Raw genomic sequence first — 23,510 nt, forward strand, 5'->3', positions numbered from 1 at the left:
GAAGGGAAAAAAAAACCATAAAATAATATAAATGAAATAGTTGTCAACACTAAATTATCAGCCACAAGAACAGTGGTTTGCCTCTGGGGTGCAGTGTAGGCTGATGGGGTCTTCTGTGTTTGGTTACAAGCTTTGCAGAACTGTTTAACTCTATAAAAGTATACACATTTAACTTTCATAAGATTAACACCACAACATAATTCACTTTTTCAAATGACTGCAAAAACAAAAACAAAACAAAAGCAACCTCATTGTCCAACTAAAACTCTGGATTATCCTACTTGCTCTTCAAATCAAACTTTTCTGAATCTGATTTCCTCATCTGTAAAATTATCCTATGGATTGAAATAAATTGTGAATCCAAAAGTGATTGGAAACTACAGCCACTGCTTAGCAATAATAATAACTTACGATCCAAAAGTTGGGAATCCTCAGTATTTACTCACTCACATTGTGTGTGTGTGGCAGGGGGCGGGACTTTGCAGCCGTAAGGCCTGAAACCAGCGCCCCTGCCTTGAACTCGCCTTCTGTTGCGGGGTGGGGACGATTCTTCGGGCCGTGGGGCCAGATTTCTTTCAGAGTTCACATTCCGACAGTGCCACTTCCTAGCGGTGTGGCCTCAGGCAATCCCCTTAGCTCCTCTGAATCTCGGTTTCTCTATCTGGGAACAGCAAAGACTCTTTAGCGGAGCTGGAGGGAGGGAAAAAAAGGGAAAACTTAACCGGAAGTCCAATTGCAGCCGCTTAACTCCTTGGGTGCGCAGGACACCTGGGGCCACAAGGCCGCCCGCAGAGGGCGGCTGCGGGCGGGGAGGCTCCGCGGTCACTATGGCAACCCGAGACGCCTCGCGGTACCCGGATGCCCGCGGCGGAGCTCAGCAGGCCAGCTGCTCGGAGCCGGGCAGGAGACCCCGCGGCATGAGGGGACAGGAGGCGGTGATGGTGACCGCGGCGGTGACGCCCGAGGCGGGCCGCGACGGGGAGCAGCCTCGGCAGCCGCCGGCGGGGCTGGGGAGCAGGGCGCGCGGGGAGCCCGGCCGCGGTGGCCCCCAGGAGCCCGGCAAACAGTGTGAGTTCAGCCCCCGCCGCGGACTCTGCGGGGAGCCGGTAGGCGTGGACCGGGAGTGAGAGGGGCGCTGTGGCAAACGGGAGCGGGACAGGCTGGGAGCGCGAGAGCTGGCGGGGAGAAGGGTGGAGCTGCTATTTCGGCAGAGGCGGAGGTGATGGCACTGTGGCAGAAAGCACCTGGTCCATTTCTCCAGGTGCTCCTTCATGACAGGCTTCCTGAGCCCAGGGTCCAAGCATCACCTCCAACTTAACAGGTAGTGGCATTATACTGGGAGGGATTGACACACACACGTATTTGTATGTATGACAAGGGCTGTCCGGAAAGCATGCAGCCATGTAACCGTTCTCATTATATATATATATATATATATTTATTTATTTTAGCGTGTTATGGGGGTACATGTGTTAAGGTTACATATATTGCCCATGTCCCCTTCCCCCCTCGAGTAAGAGCTCCAAGCCGTTCTCATTGTTTTAACAATGGCTGGATGCTTTCCAGACAGCCTTCGTATATACACACGCATTTATATAGGTATACATGTGTGCATGTATATGTGCATATATGTATGTAGACACACATGGAAACATGCAGATCATTTTGTCAATTCCTTCATTTTATACTTCAGAAAACTGAAGTCTAGACCAGAGGAACAGAAGTGACTTGCTACTGTCTCTCAGTCAGTGCTGGAGAAATACTTTCAGATCCCATCTCTTGGACTCTCAGTCCCTAAATTATTACGTGATCCCTTCAGAATCTCACAGTTATGGGCCACATTTTGACACACTGTTGTTTCCTCCCTATGTTGCCAGTCACACCAACAATATTCAAATAAGTAAAGACAGTTCTGGTCCACAGTCACAGCTGACCTGGTCGTTACTTGCTCATCAGCATTGTTTCATGAATTTACAGGTATTTCACAGCCTCTTGTGCCCCACGGGTCTTCAGTAGGTGCTAAGGAATGATGGTGAAAATAATAGGCCAAAGAGGAATGGAGCAATTTCCAGCCCTCCTGCAGCACCTCCTTGATTGCCTCTCTGGAGAGCAGCCTGGGGTTCCTTTGGCTTCCTCTGCCTGGCTGGCGGGCCCCAGGAGGGAGGGTCAGGCTGAAGTGCCTCAGTGCTTGTGCTTCAGTGGACCACACACCCTCCTCCCCAGAGACCTCATCAAGGAGTCAGTCTCAGAACCACTGCTTCCCTGGTGAAAGGGCCCCCATTTGACTAGGATACCTCATTCCTTGTGTTATTATTATCAACAGCATGCAGAGGCCTTACTTAGAGCAACTAAATTCAGTATGTTTAGGCAATGGAGATTTCTTACTCCTACTTAAAATTCTACTGGGGAACTGTCCCATTAAAGATGCTAGTATCTAAAGGTTCTTTAGTCCTGTTGCTCCAGGATTAAAAGGTAGAATTCATCACTCACACATCAATTCGACATATATCGAGTGCTTCCTACATGCCAGGCATTTGGCAAGTTGCAGAGAAAGGTGTAATGAATTAAGGCAGATGTCCAAACTTTCATGCGCTCACAAAGTCTAGTGAGGGTATGCAAAGAGTTTCTGCCTCAGCATCCCCAAGAATCTCCTTATAGGGCCTCAGCCTAAGTAGAGACAGGCTGTTCACACCCACACAAAGTACTCATTCAATTTTCAGATGTCTCTGATTATTGGAAAGATCTTCGGTCTTTCTATAGCTTCTACTCTGTAATCACAGAACTGCTCTTAAAAAAAACATAAAGTGTGGTCCTTTCCCATGTAAACGTCCTTGAATTATATAAAGGCAGCTATTTGAGCACCAACCAAACCTTCCATAGAATTAATATCACCTTTGAAATCATTTGTACTCTCCCCGTGCTGGCTGGCCTCCCAACATGCTCCAGTCATTTACATCACTGTACTCTAGGTATGCTCCGATTAGCATGGTATGGTGGAACTTTAACTACGGATTATAGTAAACTGCAAACTACTTTCAGTAACCCTTGAGGCTTGGGAGAGTCAGGTTAGTATGGCTTTTCATTCTTATGACTTTAGTTTTATGACATCAGGAAGCTTTCTCAACTACAAAATAGAAATAATTATACTTGCCCATAGGTCACTGTGGACCAATAATAATAAAGAGAAATAATAATATGTGTAAGATGTCTAGGGCATGGTAGCACTCAGTATATTGTAGCAATTGTTACTAACTCTCAACAAAAGAAAACCTGAAATAATATTGTTCCAAAAGAAAGTCTGGAATAATGCCATTCTTAGCAGTCTTTCTTAGTGATCGCTGCTCATCATCAAGCCATCTGTTGACCAATCCACTCAAAGTGTTGGTGAAGGTCAACATCAAGCTGCTATGTTATAGTTCGTAGAATTTCCTCTCTTCCTTCTTTCTCTCTCACTCTCCTTCCCTCCCTCCCTCCCTTCCTTTCTATATTTGCCCATGGTAGCTCCCTACTACTCTCCCAATTTTCACAGTCCTCCAACTACTTTTAGTGGTTTCCTCTGTCAATTTTCTTAGCAACAGGGCTGAAATTTGACAGGAGGTCTGAACTTACAGCAAGTGATCTGTTCCTCTCTGCTGTGCTGTTATAGGGTTTGCTTCCTTTTTAACCAAGTTTGTTAAGCCCTTTTTTACTTGAAGATCATGATTTGACAGAAAAAGATTAAATCAAAGTTAGGTTTGAGTAATGTTTATCTCATCTTTTATCCATGACTCCCAACTTTTGGCAAACAAGAATCAGACTCTAAAGTATCTAATTCTACCTCATCCTTATCTGAGGGTGTGTTTGGGTCTTCGTGACCAGAAATGACCCAGGATCACTGCCAGAAGCAGCAGGTCTCTTGCCCCTTGGGCCAGTCTGCATCCTTGTCAAATTGACTCACTTGTGTTCTTTATTGGTTAGTCTGTAAAAGATGAGACACCTGCCATATCTTTGTTAGTCTAAAAAAAAACCTTAAGTAACTAAAGTATTTGGTTTACATTTTTCAAGTTTCCTTGAATTGAACTTTTGGTACTAAGACAAGAACTACTTACTCTCTGACATTCATAAGCTTGCACTGGCAGATGTGCACATAGAATAGTCTTTACTTTTACCTAAACACACATTTGTTGAGCATCTATTATTATGCCAAGCTCTATTCTTGGACTCTAATGAACTGAAAACACAATATCCCTGCCCTTATAGTGTTTATGGTCTGGTAAAGAAGACATTAAACTAATAGCTACACAAATAATTGTCTATAAATGAAAGGAAGCTGTATTCAAATTGCAATACATGAAACAGAAAAAAAAAAAAAAAGGAGGGTACTATGAGAAAAAGACATTTCCAGATTGTGGAGACAGGCCAAGTTTCCCTAAAAAACTGACATTTAAGCCAATACCTAAAATTTGAGTAGAAGTTTTACATGCAAAAACTTAGGAGGAAGGCAGTCCAGGCAGCGAAAATAGCATGTACAACCATGGGAATGAACAGAAGAGCCACGTGTCTGGAGCTCAGTGAGCAAGAGGGAGAGGCTGGCTGGAGAGACTGGGGAGACAGGCAGGGCCAGACAACACAGCTCTTTGTTTCTCCAGAGTGCTGACCTCTGGGGTGAGCAGAAGAAATGTAGCTAAGCTGTTGAGAACAAATCATTCAGTCCTTGCTTGTAGCAGTAATGTCCTCAAGGGCCAAAATTAGAGGCCAATGGTTCACTGCTACAATTCAGGTTCAATCTCCCAAAATGATGATTTTAAAATGCCGAGGAAAAATAACAGAAAAAAAAATGCTGAAGTTTTTTTTTTTTTCTGTTCTGTATCTGAATTGCAAGCCAAGCCCATGCACACATCTGTCTTATTCATTGCTCTGCCCTCAATCCCCGGTCAAATGCCTGATACACAGAAAGTCTTCAATAAGAACTTATCAGATAAGTGAGTGAAAGTTTTTTTGAAGCAAATGACAAAAATCCATGTATTTCTTCATAATATACAAAAGAGGTACCTGAAACTTACTCCACAGGTTCAGAAACTACATGAAAGTGTGAAGTCCCAAAAGAACCAAAAGTTCTAATAAAAGTTCTAATGGTAGGCTCTAATCTGCAAGAGAGAACCTGCAGGACAAATTGTCCGATATTTGTATGGAATAATATGTCTTATTTTTTAAAAAGAGTTATCCAAGTAGGTATTATAGAAAGTTGGGCAGGATTTATGATAAGTAACCAATTTTGTTAATGCCTTTTTAGGGAAGCAATTTTTATATTGTGAGCCACATAAGAGAATTAAGGAAGTACTGGAAGAAGAACTTTATATTAAGAGAGATGAATGCCACATTAAAAATCCACCTGCAGGTAATTTCAGTGACAAATGAAGTATATTTGTGAAATGAAAATGAAATTGCCTATTTGATTACAGGGTGATTATTTTATTTATTACAAAATTATAACTTTTGTACAATTTGTAAAATTTGTAAAAGAAAAATGAGTTCATGGACAATTCATGAGCTGTTCTATAATTATTTTGTCTATGTCTTATAAACCTTTATATTTAGAAAAAATGGGCTATGAACTAGTTATCACAATGTACTTTGCCGTCCTACTTTTTTTTGGTGGAGTTATTTCTATTTAAAAACAAGTAGAATTTTTTCCAAGTGCCTGAAAAACACAATATCTTCCATTTTTATCAATATACGTGTGACCAATAACAGTGGCTCCCAAACTTTAGATTGTATCAGAACTACCTGGAAGCTTGTTAAAAGCAGATTGCTAGGCCCACCCCTGGTGTATCTGGCTCAGTAAGGCTGGGGTGGGGCCCAAGAATTTGCATTTCTACCAAGTTCCCAAGTGATATTGATGATGCTGGTCTGGGGACCCACTTTGCAAATCACTGACCCAGCAGAATCTAATTCATTTAAATAGGTCAAGTCATCAAGGATTTACCCAAAAACTATAGTGTATGAATTATGTGGTCTGGGCATTGATAACTCTCATTGATGGTTCATGTGAAAATTGCTCCTCAATGGCTGGGCGTGGTGGCTAACGCCTGTAATCCTAGCACTTTGGGAGGCCGAGGCAGGCGGATTGCTCAAGGTCAGGAGTTCGAAACCAGCCTGAGTGAGACCCCGTCTCTACCAAAAATAGAAATAAATTAATTGACCAACTAAAAAATATATATACAAAAAAAATTAGCCAGGCATGGTGGCGCATGCCTGTAGTCCCAGCTACTCGGGAGGCTGAGGCAGTAGGATCGCTGAGCCCCGGAGATTGAGGTTGCTGTGAGCCAGGCTGACGCCACGGCACTCACTCTACCCTGGGCAACAAAGTGAGACTCTGTCTCAAAAAAAAAAAAAAAAAAAAAATTGCTCCTCAATGATTACTAGGTGCATATTCCATGCTCTTTAACTCATCAAATTTTTATTACAATGCTTTTGGGTATCAGCAGTTGCTAGAAGAAATAAAAGCACCATAAGACAGGACTCCTGTGCTCAGAGAACTTGACATTTTCTGTGGAGGATGGTTGGACAACCTGCAGGTGGGGCCCCAATTCACTAAGGATCCCTAAGAGAGATGCTGTAGGCCTAGAGGGGCGTCATTTCAGACTCCATAACCATATGCCCACTTTTTATTTCTAAACCAGACACAGAAACACCTGTTGGGCCTTCTCATATCACTTATTCTTACAAAAGAAGAGACCAGTAAAATGGCCAAATTTGCTCATCTAATATTTTCAAGGAAAGTTTTAAAGTCGATTTTGAACTCTATGAATGGATGCATAATGACCTACTAAATTTCTGCTGTGAAAACTAGCTTAAATTTACTATTTCCCTGGTGGTTAAAAATTTTTTTCCGGCCGGGCGCGGTGGCTCACGCCTGTAATCCTAGCTCTCTGGGAGGCCGAGGCGGGCGGATTGCTCGAGGTCAGGAGTTCAAAACCAGCCTGAGCAAGAGCAAGACCCCGTCTCTACAATTAATAGAAAGAAATTAATTGGCCAACTGATATATATATGTAAAAAATTAGCCGGGCATGGTGGCACATGCCTGTAGTCCCAGCTACTCGGGAGGCTGAGGCAGTAGGATCTCTTGAGCCCAGGAGTTTGAGGTTGCTGTGAGCTAGGCTGACGCCACGGCACTCACTCTAGCCTGGACAGCAAAGTGAGACTCTGTCTCAAAAAAAAAAAAAAAAAAATTTTTTTTACAAGTGTGTACGATTATATTTTAAGTTTATCTTCGCTATTTTCAAAGACTACATAGAAGCTAGTTTATGCTTTGGTTGTATATTTTGTTATTCCTGTTGGATAAATTTGTGAGAACTGTCATTTGGTTTATAAAAATGTATTTCTCTAAGCAATCTTTTCAAATATCCTTCATATAAAATGGAGACTGTCTGGGCTGCATTTCTATAACGTCCACCAGAGGTCGCACAGAGGTACTATTTTAGCCTAGAAAAATCTTCAAAGTTGAGAATATATTCTGTGAATTCGGGATTTAAAGGGCTCTATATATGGAAAAGAAACCTGCATTTTTAATAATGGCTAGAAGCCCCATACCTTTGGCCAGGACAGGGAACTAGCACCTAAAGAGGGTGCCACATTCTTCTAGCCTTACCTCAGAACCCTGAGGCCAGCCATTAGACCTTCGAGCTCAGGGTTTGTGCTGACACACTTCTTTAAATATCTGATGAAAGCTATGGCTTCTCTTCCTGGAGAACATAACTCACCACATACACCCTGAATTCTGCATGCAACTTCTAGGGACTTGTGTGGCTACTCCTAGATGCCGAGGGTAAGTACACTTGACCCATCGTCATCTCTACTTCTGTACTTACCCTTTGCTCCTTCCCCTATTCTAATCTGGCTTTTGTTCTGATGGGTCCATGGAAACTGTTCTTTTCCAGATTGAAAATAGCCTCCTCTCGAGGGTCAAACCCCTCAATGACTCCTCCATACTCAACCTCTGTGTAGCGTCTGCCGTAATGGTTTGCTCCTTCCCTTCTGAAAACACTTTCTCCACTTGGCCTCTGTGTCATAATGCTCCAGTCTCCTGGTTTCACTCCCACCTCTTTGGCTACTCTTTCTCCATCTCCTTTGCTGGCTCTCCCTCTTCCTGTCCTGCGTAATTTGGAGAACCCAGTCACAGGCCCTTTCCTGAATCTACACTCATCCCTTAGGTGATCACATCTAGCCCTATTGTTTCTAGCCTCTACTGTTCCTCTCAAATCCCCAAAGGCTACTTGATTCTCCACTTGGATGCCTAATAGGCCTTTCAAATTTAATACATGAAGAACATGACTCTTCCTCTGTATCCCAGGCTTTTAAAACCCCTCTCTTCAACAAGTCTTCCCCATATCAAGAGATGGAATCTACATTCACTCAATTGATTAGGCCAGACACCTAGAAGTCAAGCCTTCAAACTCCATATCTAGGTCCTCCATATCCACCATCAGCTAATCCTGTTGAATCTACGTACAAAATGTATCCTAAATCTCCCCAGCTGCACCCTTGCCAAGCCCCCATCGTCTCTTGCAGGCCCAGCAATAGCCTCCCATAACAGCCCCTACTGTTGCCCCCCACAGCCCATTCTCCACACACAAACCAGACGGATATTGTACAAATGTAAATCATTACATGTCGCCTCCATGCTTAAAGCTCTCCAGTGGCTCCTTCTTATTCCGAGACTACATTTCATTCTGCTTCTATAGCCTGCTCACCTCTCTGATATCATCCCTATACTTTCCCACTCCTTGTTAACTACACAGCCTTTCTTGATATTCTGGAACATGCTAAACCCATTTCCACCTTTACACTTCACCCAGACCTTCAAATGTCGTCCTCCCTCTTCATTCATGTTTCAATTTATATGTCACCTTCTTACAGAGGTCTTTCTTCTTGACCAGGTTAAAATAGCAACTGCCCTGCCCCAAGTCACCCTCTAATCACTTAGACTACTTTCTTCTTTCTGCCTTTTCCCCATCACTACCTTAAATTATATATAGACGATCACTGGCTTACGATGGTTTGACTTAACATTTTCAACTTTAGGCTGGTGCAAAAGCAATATGCTTCACTAGAAGCCACATTTCCAATTTTGAATTTTGATCTTTTCCCCGGGCTAGTGATATGCCGTCTAATATTCTCTTGCCATGCTGGCACCAGCAGCAGCTGTTTCTGGTCAGATATGCCAATGTAGGTATCCTGAGCACATTTAAAGTAGGATGGGCCAAACTATGATGTTTGGTAGATTAAGTATATTACATGCATTTTCAATTTATAATGGGTTTATTAGGATGTAACCCCATCGTAAGTCGAGAAGCATCTGTATTTATTTATATACATCCTTATTGACTATCTCTCCCACTAGAACACAAGCTACCTGAGGATAGGGACTTTATTTTCCTTACCACAAATGCTCGCAAAAGCTATATGACATAGGTATTAGGATTCTCATTTTAGCATGAGAAAACTGAGATTTTGAAAGGTGTTTAACTTGTTCAGGGTTATACATTAAGTAAGTGGCAGAACCAGATTCCAAATTCAGGTCTGACCCCAAATGTCATTGACTTTCTACTAACTGTGGTGTCTCTGGTAACACGTTACGGCAAAGTCCAGTGGAGACTATTCTGCCTTTAGCTGGCTTGAGATTTCTGCAACATTTGACATGGAGGATGGCTGTCTCCTTGATTCTTATTCCTTCCTCACATCCCATGATACTAAACTGTCTTGGTTCTCCTCTTACTTCTTTGGATACTCCTTATCATCCTCCTTTGAGAATCCTTTTTACTCATTGCACTCTCCAAATATGGATGTTTACCAGGGTGTTAGCCATAGTCTTCTAATCTCATCCCACTAGCTCTCTCTGGATTATCTCACACTTTCCACCACTGCCTCACTAAGAAGCCACAGATGAAATCTGTGTCTCCAGCCTAAATTTCTTCTCCTGGATGTCCCATGAGTACTCAGGATCAACAAGTCCAGAACAAAACTCATACCCCTCCCCAACTTGTTCCTCCCCTATATCACCCATCCCAATGAATGACGTGGCTTAAGGTTCAAGTCCAAAACCAGAGCGCCTGTGAGGGGCACCTTAGGTTAGCCAAACTGTTGACCTATCTGCCAGGTTTGCCTTGCAGACATACTTATTTGCTCTGCAGTGTATTCTTTAAATATTATATACCGGAGCCAGTTGTTAATATTCAAAAATCAGAAACTTTTATATAAACATCTAGATTTCTAGATTGTCTTTGGGTGGAGAGGAAGGGAGAAGGGTAAAGGATGAAGTGACAATACTGAATCAGCCTTCAGAACTGGCAACAGTGTCTGGGGCTGGGTTGACGTGCCCCCCGCTGACCTGCCCACTCCACTGTTTGCCATCGTGTGCCAAGTTCCCCACTCAAGCGGGAGATACCTCAAGTTACTTGTGTTCACATGCCCACTGCAGGATTTCCCTTCCCATGGTAGAAATAGGAAAAAAGTCTTTCTCTGGTGTCCATGCTTCCATCAATGGTGGTAGGGGCAGGGAAAAGACCAGGAGAACCAATTATTTCTTACCCATGGCCTGCTTTACTTATTATATTACCTGCCTGGCCTCTCCTACCTTTAATAACACCTGCCTGGCCTCTCCCTCCATATATTTGAATTTGTGACTTTAGATAAACACTATATACTCTATTGTCAATATGCCCAAGTCTGTCTACATTCTAGGGATCTCAAGGTCTGTGCAGGAACCCAAGCATATCTGTGTAGCTATATATGCATTGGTTGGGTTTGTTTGAATTTTTAAACAATCAACTCCACATACCTTCACAACAATCTAATGGATTAATGAAGGTGAGATTTGAAGAGTCTGAAGAGTCCAGACTAATCTTGCCCTCAACCATAGATAAAGCACTACAATCAATACTAGGCAAAATATGGGTGAACTTGCTGAAGAGTTTATACCATCTATTAAGAGGGGGATTTGTCCTTGAGGTAAGAAACTTCAATTATAGCATGTTTTATTTGTGACTGAGATAATAATGACAATTATGGAACTACCCAGAAGCTGTGGAGTTATTTCTGTGCTTTTTTTATCCTTTTTCTTTTGGTTGAATGAAATTGGTAAAAGATCAAAAGATCCAGAAATTAGGTTTTATGGCTGTTTAATAGAGTGAACACTATATTTCTTTTGAGATATTGTTGTTTGTGTAGCCATAGAGGACTCCAGAGAAGAGACTGGGGCTTTCAGATGAATGGGCTATCCTGCTCATTCTTGTGGTCACGTTGTGGCAACAGTTAATAAAAAGCTGTGAAGACATTGAAATGGCCAAAGTGTTTCAAGTGGTTGTCACTGTGCACTCCATAACAGGGAATGCTATCAGTGACAACAGAAAAAATGGGCTACCAGACTCTAAACCCTCCCTTTTCTGGGCTTTTGATTCCCTGTAGGCTCCTGATGCAGAGATGTGTGGGCTTGGTCAGAAGCACTGGATGCTGGGGTGAGGAGTAGGAACAGCTCTCTATATAATGATGTTGGTGACAATAATAATGGTAATAATGGCTGTCATTTATAGAGGGTCTTCTACGCATGAAAACTTTTTTTTTTTTTTTTGAGACAGAGTCTCGCTTTGTTGCCCAGGCTAGAGTGAGTGCCATGGCGTCAGCCTAGCTCACAGCAACCTCAAACTCCTGGGCTCAAGCAATCCTTCTGCCTCAGCCTCCCAAGTAGCTGGGACTACAGGCATGTGCCACCATGTCCGGCTAATTTTTTCTATATATATTAGTTGGCCAATTAATTTCTTTCTACTTATAGTAGAGACGGGGGTCTCGCTCAGGCTGGTTTCGAACTCCTGACCTTGAGCAATCCACCCGCCTTGGCCTCCCAGAGTGCTAGGATTACAGGCGTGAGCCACCACGCCCGGCCCCGCATGAAAACTTTTTACAAATTCTCTCTTTTAAATCTTGCAATGACCCTGTGAGGTATATGCTCTTTTTATTCACATTTTGCAGAACTGGAAGCTAAGGCTTGGGGTGGGAATACAGGGACTTGCCCAGTGTCACACAGCTAGCAAGTAGACTCCCTGATACTTGGATTAAGGCTTGTCAGAAGCTGATGTCCTTGCTCTCAGCCATTGGGTTCTTATGTCTCTCTTTAAAACACAAGATTATGGGCTGGGCGTGGTGGCTCATGCCTGTAATCCTAGCACTCTGGGAGGCTGAGATGGGAGGATTGATGGAGTTTGGGAATTGGAGACCAGCCTTAGCAAGAGCGAGACCCCGTCTCTACTAAAAATAGAAAAAATTAGCCAGGCATGGTGGTGCACCAGTAGTCCCAGCTACTTAGGAGGCTGAGGAGGCAGGAGGATCACTTGAGCCCAGGAGTTTGAGGTTGCTGCAAGCTAGGTTGATGCCACAGCACTCTAGCCCAGGCAACAGAATGAGACTCTGTTTAAAAAAAAAAAAAGAGCAAAAGTTAAGACTCTCCTATTTATTTATTTTTTTTATATTTTAAAATTAAAAAAATAAAGCATAAGAGTATGTTTTCTGAGAGGACAAAAGATTCAAAATTGATTTAGTAGCAAATAGTATTATCTTCAGTTAAAAAAAAGTGTTGCTAGTCTTTCCAGGGTCAGCTTCAGTTCTGCCTCCAGGTTCAAACCGGAGGTAAAACAAGTTTCAGAGACTTTACACGTGTCTATCAGATCTATCAGATAAAGACAGAGGCCTGGATCTACTGGAAAAAATTATCATCATCCTGAAAAAAAAAAGAAGTGCAATTTTCTGATCATATCTTCTAATCAGATAAAAATGGAATTTAGGGCAATTTATAGAACTTGCTGGATAAGGAAGAATTTAGCTAATGTCCATCATTCAGACACTCTCAGTGATTCTCTAAAGATTTTCCTTTCCTTACAACTTCTTAAAAAGAAAAACATAGGTTTGTGGGACATTCATTATGGAACTAGTGCATTCATTTTATTGTTCATTTAAATGCTATTTCTACATTTCTAAGAACTTCTATAGAGGACTTTGCAGAAATAAATTAGTGCATAATTTAATGATTCCATATTGCAAGGGCTTTGTATTTTTCTGGCTAAAATACAGAGGTTATAGTAGTCATGAAAAATTGGATTAATAAAATTTACTAGTATTCCTTTTACACAACACTTCTTTTTCCAGTGAATTATAAAAGTGTACTGCCAAATCCATTAATTTATGTCTATATGTGCCTTAATGATGGAAACCTAATTTTTAGTCTGGTTTATTTACTATGTTTAGCACAAATTCACAAAATACAAGATGTTGCTAAGCAAGTGTGGGTATGTTTGTTCTTCATTATTTCATTCAACAAAAATGTTCTGTGCACCTACAAAACATGAGGAATTTACTAGACACCAAAGCCAAGTCAAGATAATTATAGAGCTTAGGAGTTAAAAACAAATTAAAATTACTTAAATTTGTCTTCCTTTAACCAAATCTCTGTGTTTATACAAGGGAAGCATAGACAATATGGCTCTAAACTGGCCTTTTGAGCTCTAATGTTTGTTATTCATAGTCCAGGGACAGCTGAAATATTTTTAAAGGGTGTGCTTACCTTCCCTGTAACACCAGGACAGGTCCTACTGGTTAAAATTTTTGGAATAAAGGCATGGTTTAGTAATTTTTAAATTCAGGATTTTAAAAATACTCCTAAAAAGATTTCTGAGTAGAAGGGGATGAGGGCATGAGAAGGACAGAGAGAAGAAGAATCTCTAGAAGATTCTGAGCCTTGAGAAAAGATTTGATTCTTTTAGTTCTCTCCTTGTGCCTGCTGCCCTTTTCCTTTCCAGGTGAGGGATGCCGACATTGAAGTCTTTCTATTAATAGCTCTGCGCCTCCTTTGTCTTCCTTCCTTCTTCCTCCTGGAATGCACATGCCAGAGCTGAGGAAGTTGTTTCTCTTAAAAGAAAGAAGCAGCTGCCTAAAAGAACATCCATGTTTCTTTCTAGATGTCTTTTTCTCCAGTTGAATATATATTACCTTCTATAACTTCTTCACCCAAACATCATATCAAATGCAAGTAGGGCTGTTTGTTCCAGCAACCTCTATCCCTGAATATAGTAAATACTTACATTTTGCTTTGGGGTTTTTTGTGCATTTCTGAGCCTTTGCATTTATATTTTAGGTATTTTCCTTATTAAGGTCAAAACTTCTAGCTATTCCTGTGATTGCATCCGAAAGAGCACAATTAAATTTGATGAGTACAAGTCTTCTATCTAATTTGATGAGGTTTGTCTGCATAGTTCTGCTTCCTAATTTTGTTTTTTTTTTTTTTTTTTTGAGACAGAGTCTCACTTTGTTGCCCAGGCTAGAGTGAGTGCCGTGGCGTCAGCCTAGCTCACAGCAACCTCAAACTCCTGGGCTCGAGTGATCCTTCTGCCTCAGCCTCCCGGGTAGCTGGGACTACAGGCATGTGCCACCATGCCCGGCTAATTTTTTTTTTTTATATATATATATCAGTTGGCCAATTAATTTCTTTCTATTTATAGTAGAGACGGGGTCTCGCTCAGGCTGGTTTTGAACTCCTGACCTTGAGCAATCTGCCCGCCTCGGCCTCCCAAGAGCTAGGATTACAGGCGTGAGCCACAGCGCCCGGCCTGCTTCCTAATTTTGAACTGCTTTCTGTTTACTGGATCTTCCCACAGTATGGAACAAACCTAAATCTATTTTCCTGGTCTCCTACAGGGTGTCATGCACAGGTTAGTAAATGTTTACGGGCTCCTAAATTTGAGAGTCTAGTACTCAGAGGCTGGGGAGCAGCCCTTTTCTATCTCTGGAAAGCATAGAAGAGGAAACTGGGTTGAATAGCAGGGAAGATTTAGGTTAGATAGAAGAAACAACTTAAACTTTATAAAGTCTTGACACAAGGAGATTGTGGAGTCTTCCTTGAAGGTCTTTGAGGAAGGAAGAAACTAATCTTGACAGATAGCTTCAGCTACTCCACTCAGGCGTGGGAAGGCAGAAGCAAGTATTGACATTCAGCTTGGCGAGTCAGTTCAACAACTATACCTCTAGAAATGGCATCCGAGTCCATGCTTGGACAATAAAACCAGTGTCCCGGTAAAAATAATAGCTACCATTCATTGAGTACAAAGCACTTTGTATCCGTCTCATCTAAATCCTACAGTAATCCTTATAGGTAGATATCATTATTCCCATTTCAAAGATGGGGAAACTGAGACATAGTAGGTTAAATAGCCTGCCCAAACTCAGACAACTGCTAGGTGGTAGAACTGAAACTGAAACCCAGATCTCCTCTGAACCCAAAGACTGTGCTCCGAGTCATCACTTGGTATGGAATCCTTTAGAGAAGGATCAAATGTAGTGAGGATGTCAATGGGCAGCCTTAGATCTGTAGAGAATATTATGTCATAAAATGTGCAGCCTCAGAAATTAAAAAGCAAAAACAAAAAGCGTATGGCAACTAACTTGAATTCACCACCTTACTTGACTTCGACTACAGTTTTCTACACAGCAGACATTCACCCAGTGTTTGTTGACTAATGCTCAAAATCTAAACAAGTGATTTTAGGATATGGAGGATAGCCCAGTGCAAATAATTGATAAATCTTATTGAATGGTGTCAAGATTCAAGACCTATAATTTGCTGTGTCTCATGGGCAGATATCATATTTCCAGATATCGAGATGTTTTAAATGTAAGATGCAGTGAGTTTGTTGTTGCTTCCTTCAAGGAGAGTTTCAAAAGCATCTAGTTTGTGGGTTTTAGGAGACTCTTGGATCTACTGGATGACTTAATGAGGTACCTTTTGGTTCTATTATCTTTGGAAATATTTCTACTTAATGTAAGAATTAAATCAGAATGAGATAAGGCTGACTGAATAAATTCTATGTATTAACTGTTATTTATTCCTGATCCTTCTGTATTTTATTACGTATGTTTCTAAACTGACTTTTCTTCTATTTGTTTAGGGGCAAGTTAAATTATCTGGGAGCACTGTAGACATTTAATTGCATAGAGAATAACTGAATGAATGAAATGGAATAAAAGGTTAAACAAATGATAAAGATCTTGGGTTGTTTGATAACTCAAGCCAAATAAACCTCCACCCAAATAACTGAAAAAATAAACACTAAGTAAATATTTTAAAAACACACTTTGTGCTAAAAAGAGAATATGCTAATAATCATCGTCTTGCTTTTGAAAATATTGACAGTGGCCTTGGAAGGGATCTGGAGCATTAAAAGGAATCTCCCTGTGGGAGGCTTGAAGCCAGGACTGCCGAGCAGAAACAGTTTATTGCCGCAAGCCAAGTACTATTCCAGGCACGGAGGGCTGAGAAGTAAGACCCTGATACCCTTGACTCCCACTGAAGCCCCTGAGGGTACATGCAGTTTACAAACCAGTGGTATATGCTTTGTTTGAAAATGTCAATCAAAACTAAACCTTCCTTTTACTTGTTTCTCTGGGGTTATTTTTACCTTAACCACATTATGTCATTATGGAACTCAAATAGTAACAGTTTAGCCAACAGTTTACCCTGGTGGATACAATAGAAGTTTGTATTCTGAGTTACACTCCAGACTTTTTTCTTAACTTTGTTTTGTTTTGCTTTGCTTTGCTTTGTTTTGTTTGAGACAGGGTCTCACTCTGTTGCCTGGCTGGAGTGCAGTGGCATCCTCATAGCTCACTGCAACCTCAGACGGGGTCTCGCTGTTGCCCAGGCTGGTCTTGAACTCCTGGCTTCAAGGGATCCTCCTGCCTTGGCCTCCCACAGCGCTAGGATTACAGATGTGAACCACTGTGCCCAATCTCTTTGCTTTTTTTTTTTTTAATTTCAAAATATTAAAGGGTACAAATGTTTCTGTTACATGGATATCTTGCACAACACTTAGGTCGAGGCCTCCAGTGTGCCCATCACCAGAACAGTGTTCATTGTACCCAATAGGCAAGTCCTCCCCCCTACACCCCCCTTTCTTGATTTCCAGTAGCTTTTACATCTCTTTGTGCCTACGTGCGCCCATCATTTAGCTCACAATTATTAGAGAGTACATGTGGTGTGTTTGTTTTTCATTTTTTTTCATTTTATTCACTTAGAATAGTGGTCTCCAGTTCCATCCACGTTGCCGTAAAAGACATTATTTCATTCCTTTCTATGGCTGAGTAGTACTCTATAATATATATATATATATATATATATATATATATATATATATATACCACATTTTCTTAATCTACTCATGAATTGATGGGCATTTAAGTTGACTGCACACTTTTGCAATGGTGAATTGTCCTCCAATACACATTCAAGCACAGGTGTCTTTTTGATAAAAGGATTTCTTTTCCCTTGGGTAGATACCTAGTAGTGGGACTGCTGGGTCAAATGGTAAGTCTACGTCTATTTCTTTGTGGAATCTCCACATGGTTTTGCATAGAGGTTGCACTAATTTGCGGCTCACCAACAGTGTATAAGTGTTCCTTTCTCTCTGCATCCACAGCAGCATCTATTGCTTTTGCCCACTTTTTAATGGAATTTGTTTTTTTCCTGCTGATTCCTTTAAGTTCTTTGTAGATTTCGGATATTATTCCTTTAGAGAACATATAGTTTGTGAATATTTTCTTCCATTCTATAGGTTATCTATTTATTCTGTTGATTATTTCCTTTTCTATACAGAAGCCTTTTAATTTAATTAAGTCCCATGTATTTATTTTTGTTGTTGTTGCTGTATTTGCCTTTGGGGTCTTAGTTATAAATTCTTTGCCTAGGCTGATGTCTAGAAAGAGTTTTTCCTTTTCTTTTAGAACTTTTATGATGATATCATGCCTTACGTTTAAATCTTTTGTCCATCTTGAATTAATTTTTGTACATGGTGAGAGAAGGGTCCTGTTTCATTCTTCTGCATGTGGCTATCCAGTTTTCCCAGCACCACTTACTGAATAGGGCTTTATTTCCCCAGTGTATGAAATATTCAACCTCTGTGGGGAGGAATCCTGCACTGTCCTTTCTTCTAGATGGATGATCTCTGTCTACCAGTGGGAATGAGGGAAGGGAGATGAGGGAATTAAGGAAGAACAAGGCAACGGCTTGGCTTGGCTGTTTTATTTTCATCCTGTTCTAGGAAAGAGGCCACTGGGCAGGGCCCAGTATACTGTTATTCCTAAGTAGACATAAACTTTGGAATAAAATGTTACTCATTCCTCGCTGTCACAGCCAGAGTCTGCCAGGAACTTTTGTGTCAGGATGTGGGGAAGGTAGATATCTTGCCATGGAAGCATGGTGTCTGGATAATCTAGGTGCATGCAGCTAGCTATGTGAGTCCTGAAAAGTGACCTGAAATTGGGAGATAACCCTGGATGAGAAAAGAGAAGTGAGTAAAAACCAAGCTTGGGTACTCTTAACCAAGATGTAAATCATAATACCAATGCTATATAGTACTGCTTATTCTAGATTCTTAATATATACAACAATATCTAATATTGTGTTTAATTTTTATAACAATCATGCAAAACAAGTATAATTCATTTTACAGATAAGAAAACTGAGGCACAGAGAGGTTGAATAATGTACCCAAGGTCACTCAGCTAGTAAGTGGAAGTGCTGAGATTTGAACACCGGCAGCCTATCTCCAGAGGCACTGATGGGTATTACTGTGTCTCTGAGCCAAACAGACCCCAGAGCTAGGGTGTCTATTGAACCTGGAGTGAGATGAGAGCTCAGCAAAAGTGGCACACAGGAGGAAGGGCCCCAGGAGGCCAGGGATGCAGCCTCTGGGATATGGATTCAGTGTGGGGAAATACAGCCACTAAGAAACTGAGACAGGAGATTAAAAAAAAAAACCCAAAACTTGTTACCAAAGGGGATTCATGTAGCAAACAGGAATCAGTTATGGAGACATGGGTTTAATGATAATACAGTAGTAGTAGCCACCATTTACCATGTGCCAGGCATGGCAGTAAGTGTTCTGTAAGTTATGTAATCCACACAAACACATGAGTTGAGTATTATAGTCTCCATTTTCCAGGTATGAAAATTAAGGCATAGAGACATTACAGACATTATCTAACATCCTAGGTCCAGAAGGTAGTGGGGCCAGAACTTCAAACCTGTGTCCATCTGGCTTCTAAGACTATGCCCCTAGTTCCCAGACTGTGTTCTAAGTCTTAGTTCCAAGACCACTGAGCCATCAGGGCAGAGAACCTAGTCACCAGGCAACAAGTGACAGTTGTAGGGTTGTGCTTAAATAGGCACAAATGCCAGGGCTTTGGGAATGCAGGGTTTTAGGAACCTGGGAGGCAACCATACTCACAATCCACAAAGACATCAGTGTCCTGGAGTTAGATTGATTCAACCCATGGCTGGTCCACTTGCCTATTCAGGACTATTTATCTCACCTTTCCACTAACTTTGTTAGGTTCCATTTATATTGGATAAATCCATCATTCCAAGAAAACTCACAATTTATTTTAATGATTAATGGTTTTCTAAATGCATATTATATACATGTTACAAAAATGAAGAACAAATTACCTTTATTTGAAGTCATACAAGTCCAATACATTACCCAATTTATCAATTGAAGGTATATGATAAAAATATATGTTTGATTTTTATCATAATTGTATTAATTTCATCCATGCAATTTATAAGAGACTTGTTCATGGCTCCTGCTCATTGTCACTCACCCACACTACCTTCCTAGTGGTCTCTAACCCTTTCTCCCCAACCCATGCCAAGCTCTTACAGTGATCACATTACAATATGTAACTATTGTAATATTATTGACATATATCTCAGCCTCATCTATGTACATTGCTAGCTGCATTTTTGCCATATGATATGAACTGCTATTATCTGCTATACAATCACAACTGATCAGTCTATATAAGTCAGACTGATAACCAAGAATTAGACATTTCTCATTTTCAATGGAAAAAGGAAGATGCTAGGCACAGAAATATCACAGATGAACAACATCTACAGATAATTTTCAAAAATTATCAGTAGTAATTCACACATCATCAAAAGCTCCATAAAGGCAGGGACATCTCCTTCACTCCACTGTATATCTGGCACTTAGCACAGTGCCTAGCACAGCTGGTACTCAATTGCTATTTGTCACAGAAAAGACCAATGGATGAATGAACCAGCAAGTGTACGCTGAACACCTGCTTTATGTTCAGAATCTCCTTGCTGCTAACCCACATATGTTCCCTCTTCCACAAAAGTATATGGTTTTACCTACTTGAGACAGCTAAGTTAAACAGAATGCAAGCAACAGACAGAAAAGCAAGGCAACCTCTACAGTCTTCAGTACGTGAATCATGAAAAGTTACACATATTTTAAATACATCTTGGAACTAACACTTTGAAAGAGAAGTTTTCTGTGGATTACAATGAGATTTCCAGGAACTTCTTCCACAAAGGATCCTTCAGTTAGATAGTTCGGTCAAACCTCACTGTCATTTTTTTCCCTACTCACCTGTGTCTTTTTCCTCTTTCTCATGAACAACATGACCATGGTAGTTGTAACCCTACCAACATCTAATATACATCATTTAAAGTTTAAATTTAGACTCACGATCATACATTTGTAGTTGTAAAGCACGTTTTGGTTAGAGACTACAATGCATCTCCTGCTTTCATCATACAAATTTTATTATTCATTTACTTTTATTATTTCCTTCTTATTCTGTGCCATATAACAAACAAACAAAAAAGCTGTCTGGCCCATGCTAAGCTTGAATGTGCCTACAAATCACATGGGTATTTTATTAGTACTAAAATTCAGATTCTGATATAGTAGGTCTGGGGTGGGGTCTGAGATTCTGCATTTCTATCCAGCTCCCAAGCCATACTGATACATCTTGTCCAGAAACTATGCTCTAGTATCGAGGGGCTGGGAAACAGAGCAGCAGTCTTTCTGGTTCCTGGGAACACATGGGTGTGGCTCTTATATTCTGCTCTACCAAATGAAGCACTGTTGGGAACATTAAGTCAAATACTTATTTGTTCACATATTTATTTTTACTCTAGGATAAGATGAATACAATTTTCCATTGAGAAAAAAAAACACCTCTTTCTCCTGACGTCTGAAGAACAGAGAAGAAACTCAAGCTCGTTTCAGGATTTATGATGTGTAAAAAATATGTATTAGTTTGTAACTCCTATTATTGGCATTAATACCTATCTATAAATTAATCCAAAGTAATGAAAGATGATTGGTAAGGTGTGCTAAGCACCTGAAAACGAAGAAAGAAAATTTTATATTTGTTTTTAGTTGTCACAGTTCATTCTATTCAATATGTAGAACAATAATGAAACAAAGGCACATTTGCTGAGTCTTTAAGATAAACATTATAAACCTTAACCTTTCACTACAGTATAATGTGTTCACCCATTTCTTTAATAGAAAAACAAATAAATTCAGGTATGGATGGATAATGGTTAGTAAATGAATGACATAGATGAAAAGTCTTTGACTCGGTGACAACCATTTTTATACTAGCCTTGATAGAGCTCTTGTCTTTAGAATTTGTTCACTAAATAGTAAGGAGCCAGGAAATTTATGGTGGGATCTAAAAAACAAAGGTGGGGGGAGATTTTAATAGTACTGTAGGGTTAAAAAGAAGTTTAAAAGAAGGGGAAAAAAACCCTTCCTTTTCTCCAATTGTCAAAGTATTTAATAATATATATGCTGTATGGAACACTTGGAAAATAAAGAAATAGCAAGAAAAAAACTCATCTGTAATTCAATTTCCAGAAACAACTATTGATAATACAGAATTTCCCATTCACTAAAATATCATTTTAAATAATTACATATATTCTTTATATATCTGTACTAAATTTGTTCATTTATTACTCTGTTTTTTTTATATTTAGGTTTTTCTGATTTTTCATATTTTACATAACTGCTGTGATCTCCTTACACTCCCACTGACCCTCGTTACTAAGTTCTTTTTCCTAGTATTTTGGTTATACACCTTTCATTCTCCTTTTTCTTCAGGCTAAGCTCATCTTAAAACTTCCTCCCATTCACTATTCTTAAGGTCATTACTGTTTTTACTGTAACAAATCAAGTCCAGTCAACAGACTTGTTGACTGGTATGTCTCTTCCCTACTTAAAAACATTTACACTGTGAAACAGTCAATAATCTCTAGAGTCAAGATGCAAACCTTTCCAGATTTAATACAAAAATTTCCATTTAGTTAATACATGCTAGATGAGATGCTCCAGGCAAGCCAGTTCCAGCCACCACCTTGTTTATGGAACTCTTTCATCACTGGCTCCTTCAAAAACAGTGTCACAGGCCAATGGCTAAACTTGAAGTATTACATCTTAAATTAGTCAAGAAATACAACACCCAAAACTGCCGAGAGTTAGGGTAGGTACTGTTAGGGTAGGTTAGGGTAGTTAGGGTAGGTACTGTTCCTACAAATCTGAAATCTTCAGTTTCTAACAATTCTTACCACCAACCTTTCTTGCATGTGTTAGGATGTCACAGAAAAAGTGCAATGGGGTGGGGAGCATTGACTTTGATTTGTCCATTAGAGATGATATCCTGTTCTCACTTGAGTTCCAAGTGTGACTTTAAAAACATGCTCAGGGATTTCCTTTCTAACTTCCTCTACTCCTGCCAAGAGACAAGTTTTCCCCCCTGTTTATTTTCAGCCTTTCTGCTGGGGCTGGGTGCTCTGAAATTGTCTCTTCCTTTCTGACCAGCCTCTAATACTAACTATGGCTAAATCTCATGGCACTGTTTCCTTCCTAAAGTTTCTGTCCTTGTTCCACTCTGGAAACCTGGTTCCTTTTGCAGTTCAATTCTGTTCTTCATTGCCCCATTGCATATTTTCCCAACTGGATTCATGTACAGGGACTTTCATGTCAGCATTATTTATAATAGTAAATAACTAAAAACCACCTAAATGCCCAATGTAGGAGATGATTTTAAAAGTTACTATATAGCATGATGAAACTGTTTTGTTTTGCTTTTTAATTCAAGAAGGATTTTTTTTTAAATACAGAATTATAAGGACACTTCTTTAAAATGATAAAAATATATAGCAATCAAACGAACAGCCATTTTCATACTTAATGATGAAATACATTAGAAGCACTCCAACTGAGGTCTGGAATAAAAGGAAAATGCTATTTTTCCCAAATACGTTTGTACCTTGCTCACTTTCACTCTTCATTTTATAGACCACCTGACTCCAGCATCCTTGAGTTTCCTCAGTTCTTGCCAGAGATAGTTACTGCAGGTACTGCATAACTTGGTGTCAGAAGTTCTTCTACCCCACTTCCTAATTTGGCCAAATAGTCATAGCAAAAGCACCTGTGAGCCACACAGGTTAAAAGATTAGAAGTAGAAAATAAAAAAACAGGCCAGGCACGGTGGCTCACGCCTGTAATCCTAGCACTCTGGGAGGCTGAGGCGGGTGGATTGCTTGAGGTCAGGAGTTCAAAACCAGCCTGAGCAAGAGTGAGACCCCCGTCTCTACTATAAATAGA

At 40.4% G+C, this 23,510-nt stretch overlaps 1 protein-coding gene across 1 annotated transcript; it reads left to right on the top strand.

Moving 5' to 3' along the window:
- Positions 1-806: 806 nt before the first annotated feature.
- Positions 807-21,747, top strand: C4H11orf97 (chromosome 4 C11orf97 homolog). The gene is made up of 4 exons (XM_012739674.3): positions 807-1,068; positions 5,273-5,377; positions 16,214-16,339; positions 21,032-21,747. Exons 1-4 carry the CDS (start codon positions 828-830, stop codon positions 21,034-21,036), a joined length of 477 nt encoding a protein of 158 aa, XP_012595128.1. The 5' UTR covers positions 807-827; the 3' UTR covers positions 21,037-21,747.
- The last annotated feature ends 1,763 nt before the right edge of the window (positions 21,748-23,510 follow it).

This window comes from Microcebus murinus, chromosome 4, assembly GCF_040939455.1.
Source record: "Microcebus murinus isolate Inina chromosome 4, M.murinus_Inina_mat1.0, whole genome shotgun sequence".
Taxonomy (NCBI): domain Eukaryota; kingdom Metazoa; phylum Chordata; class Mammalia; order Primates; family Cheirogaleidae; genus Microcebus; species Microcebus murinus.

What these genes read in the sequence shown, in the direction of transcription:
- C4H11orf97 (XM_012739674.3), top strand. Translation starts at nt 828, where the DNA reads ATGGCAACCCGAGACGCCTCGCGGTACCCGGATGCCCGCGGCGGAGCT. An exon ending in CCAGGAGCCCGGCAAACAGT is followed by an intron (nt 1,069 to 5,272) that starts GTGAGTTCAGCC and finishes ATGCCTTTTTAG; the next exon opens with GGAAGCAATTTTTATATTGT. An exon ending in CATTAAAAATCCACCTGCAG is followed by an intron (nt 5,378 to 16,213) that starts GTAATTTCAGTG and finishes AAATATTGACAG; the next exon opens with TGGCCTTGGAAGGGATCTGG.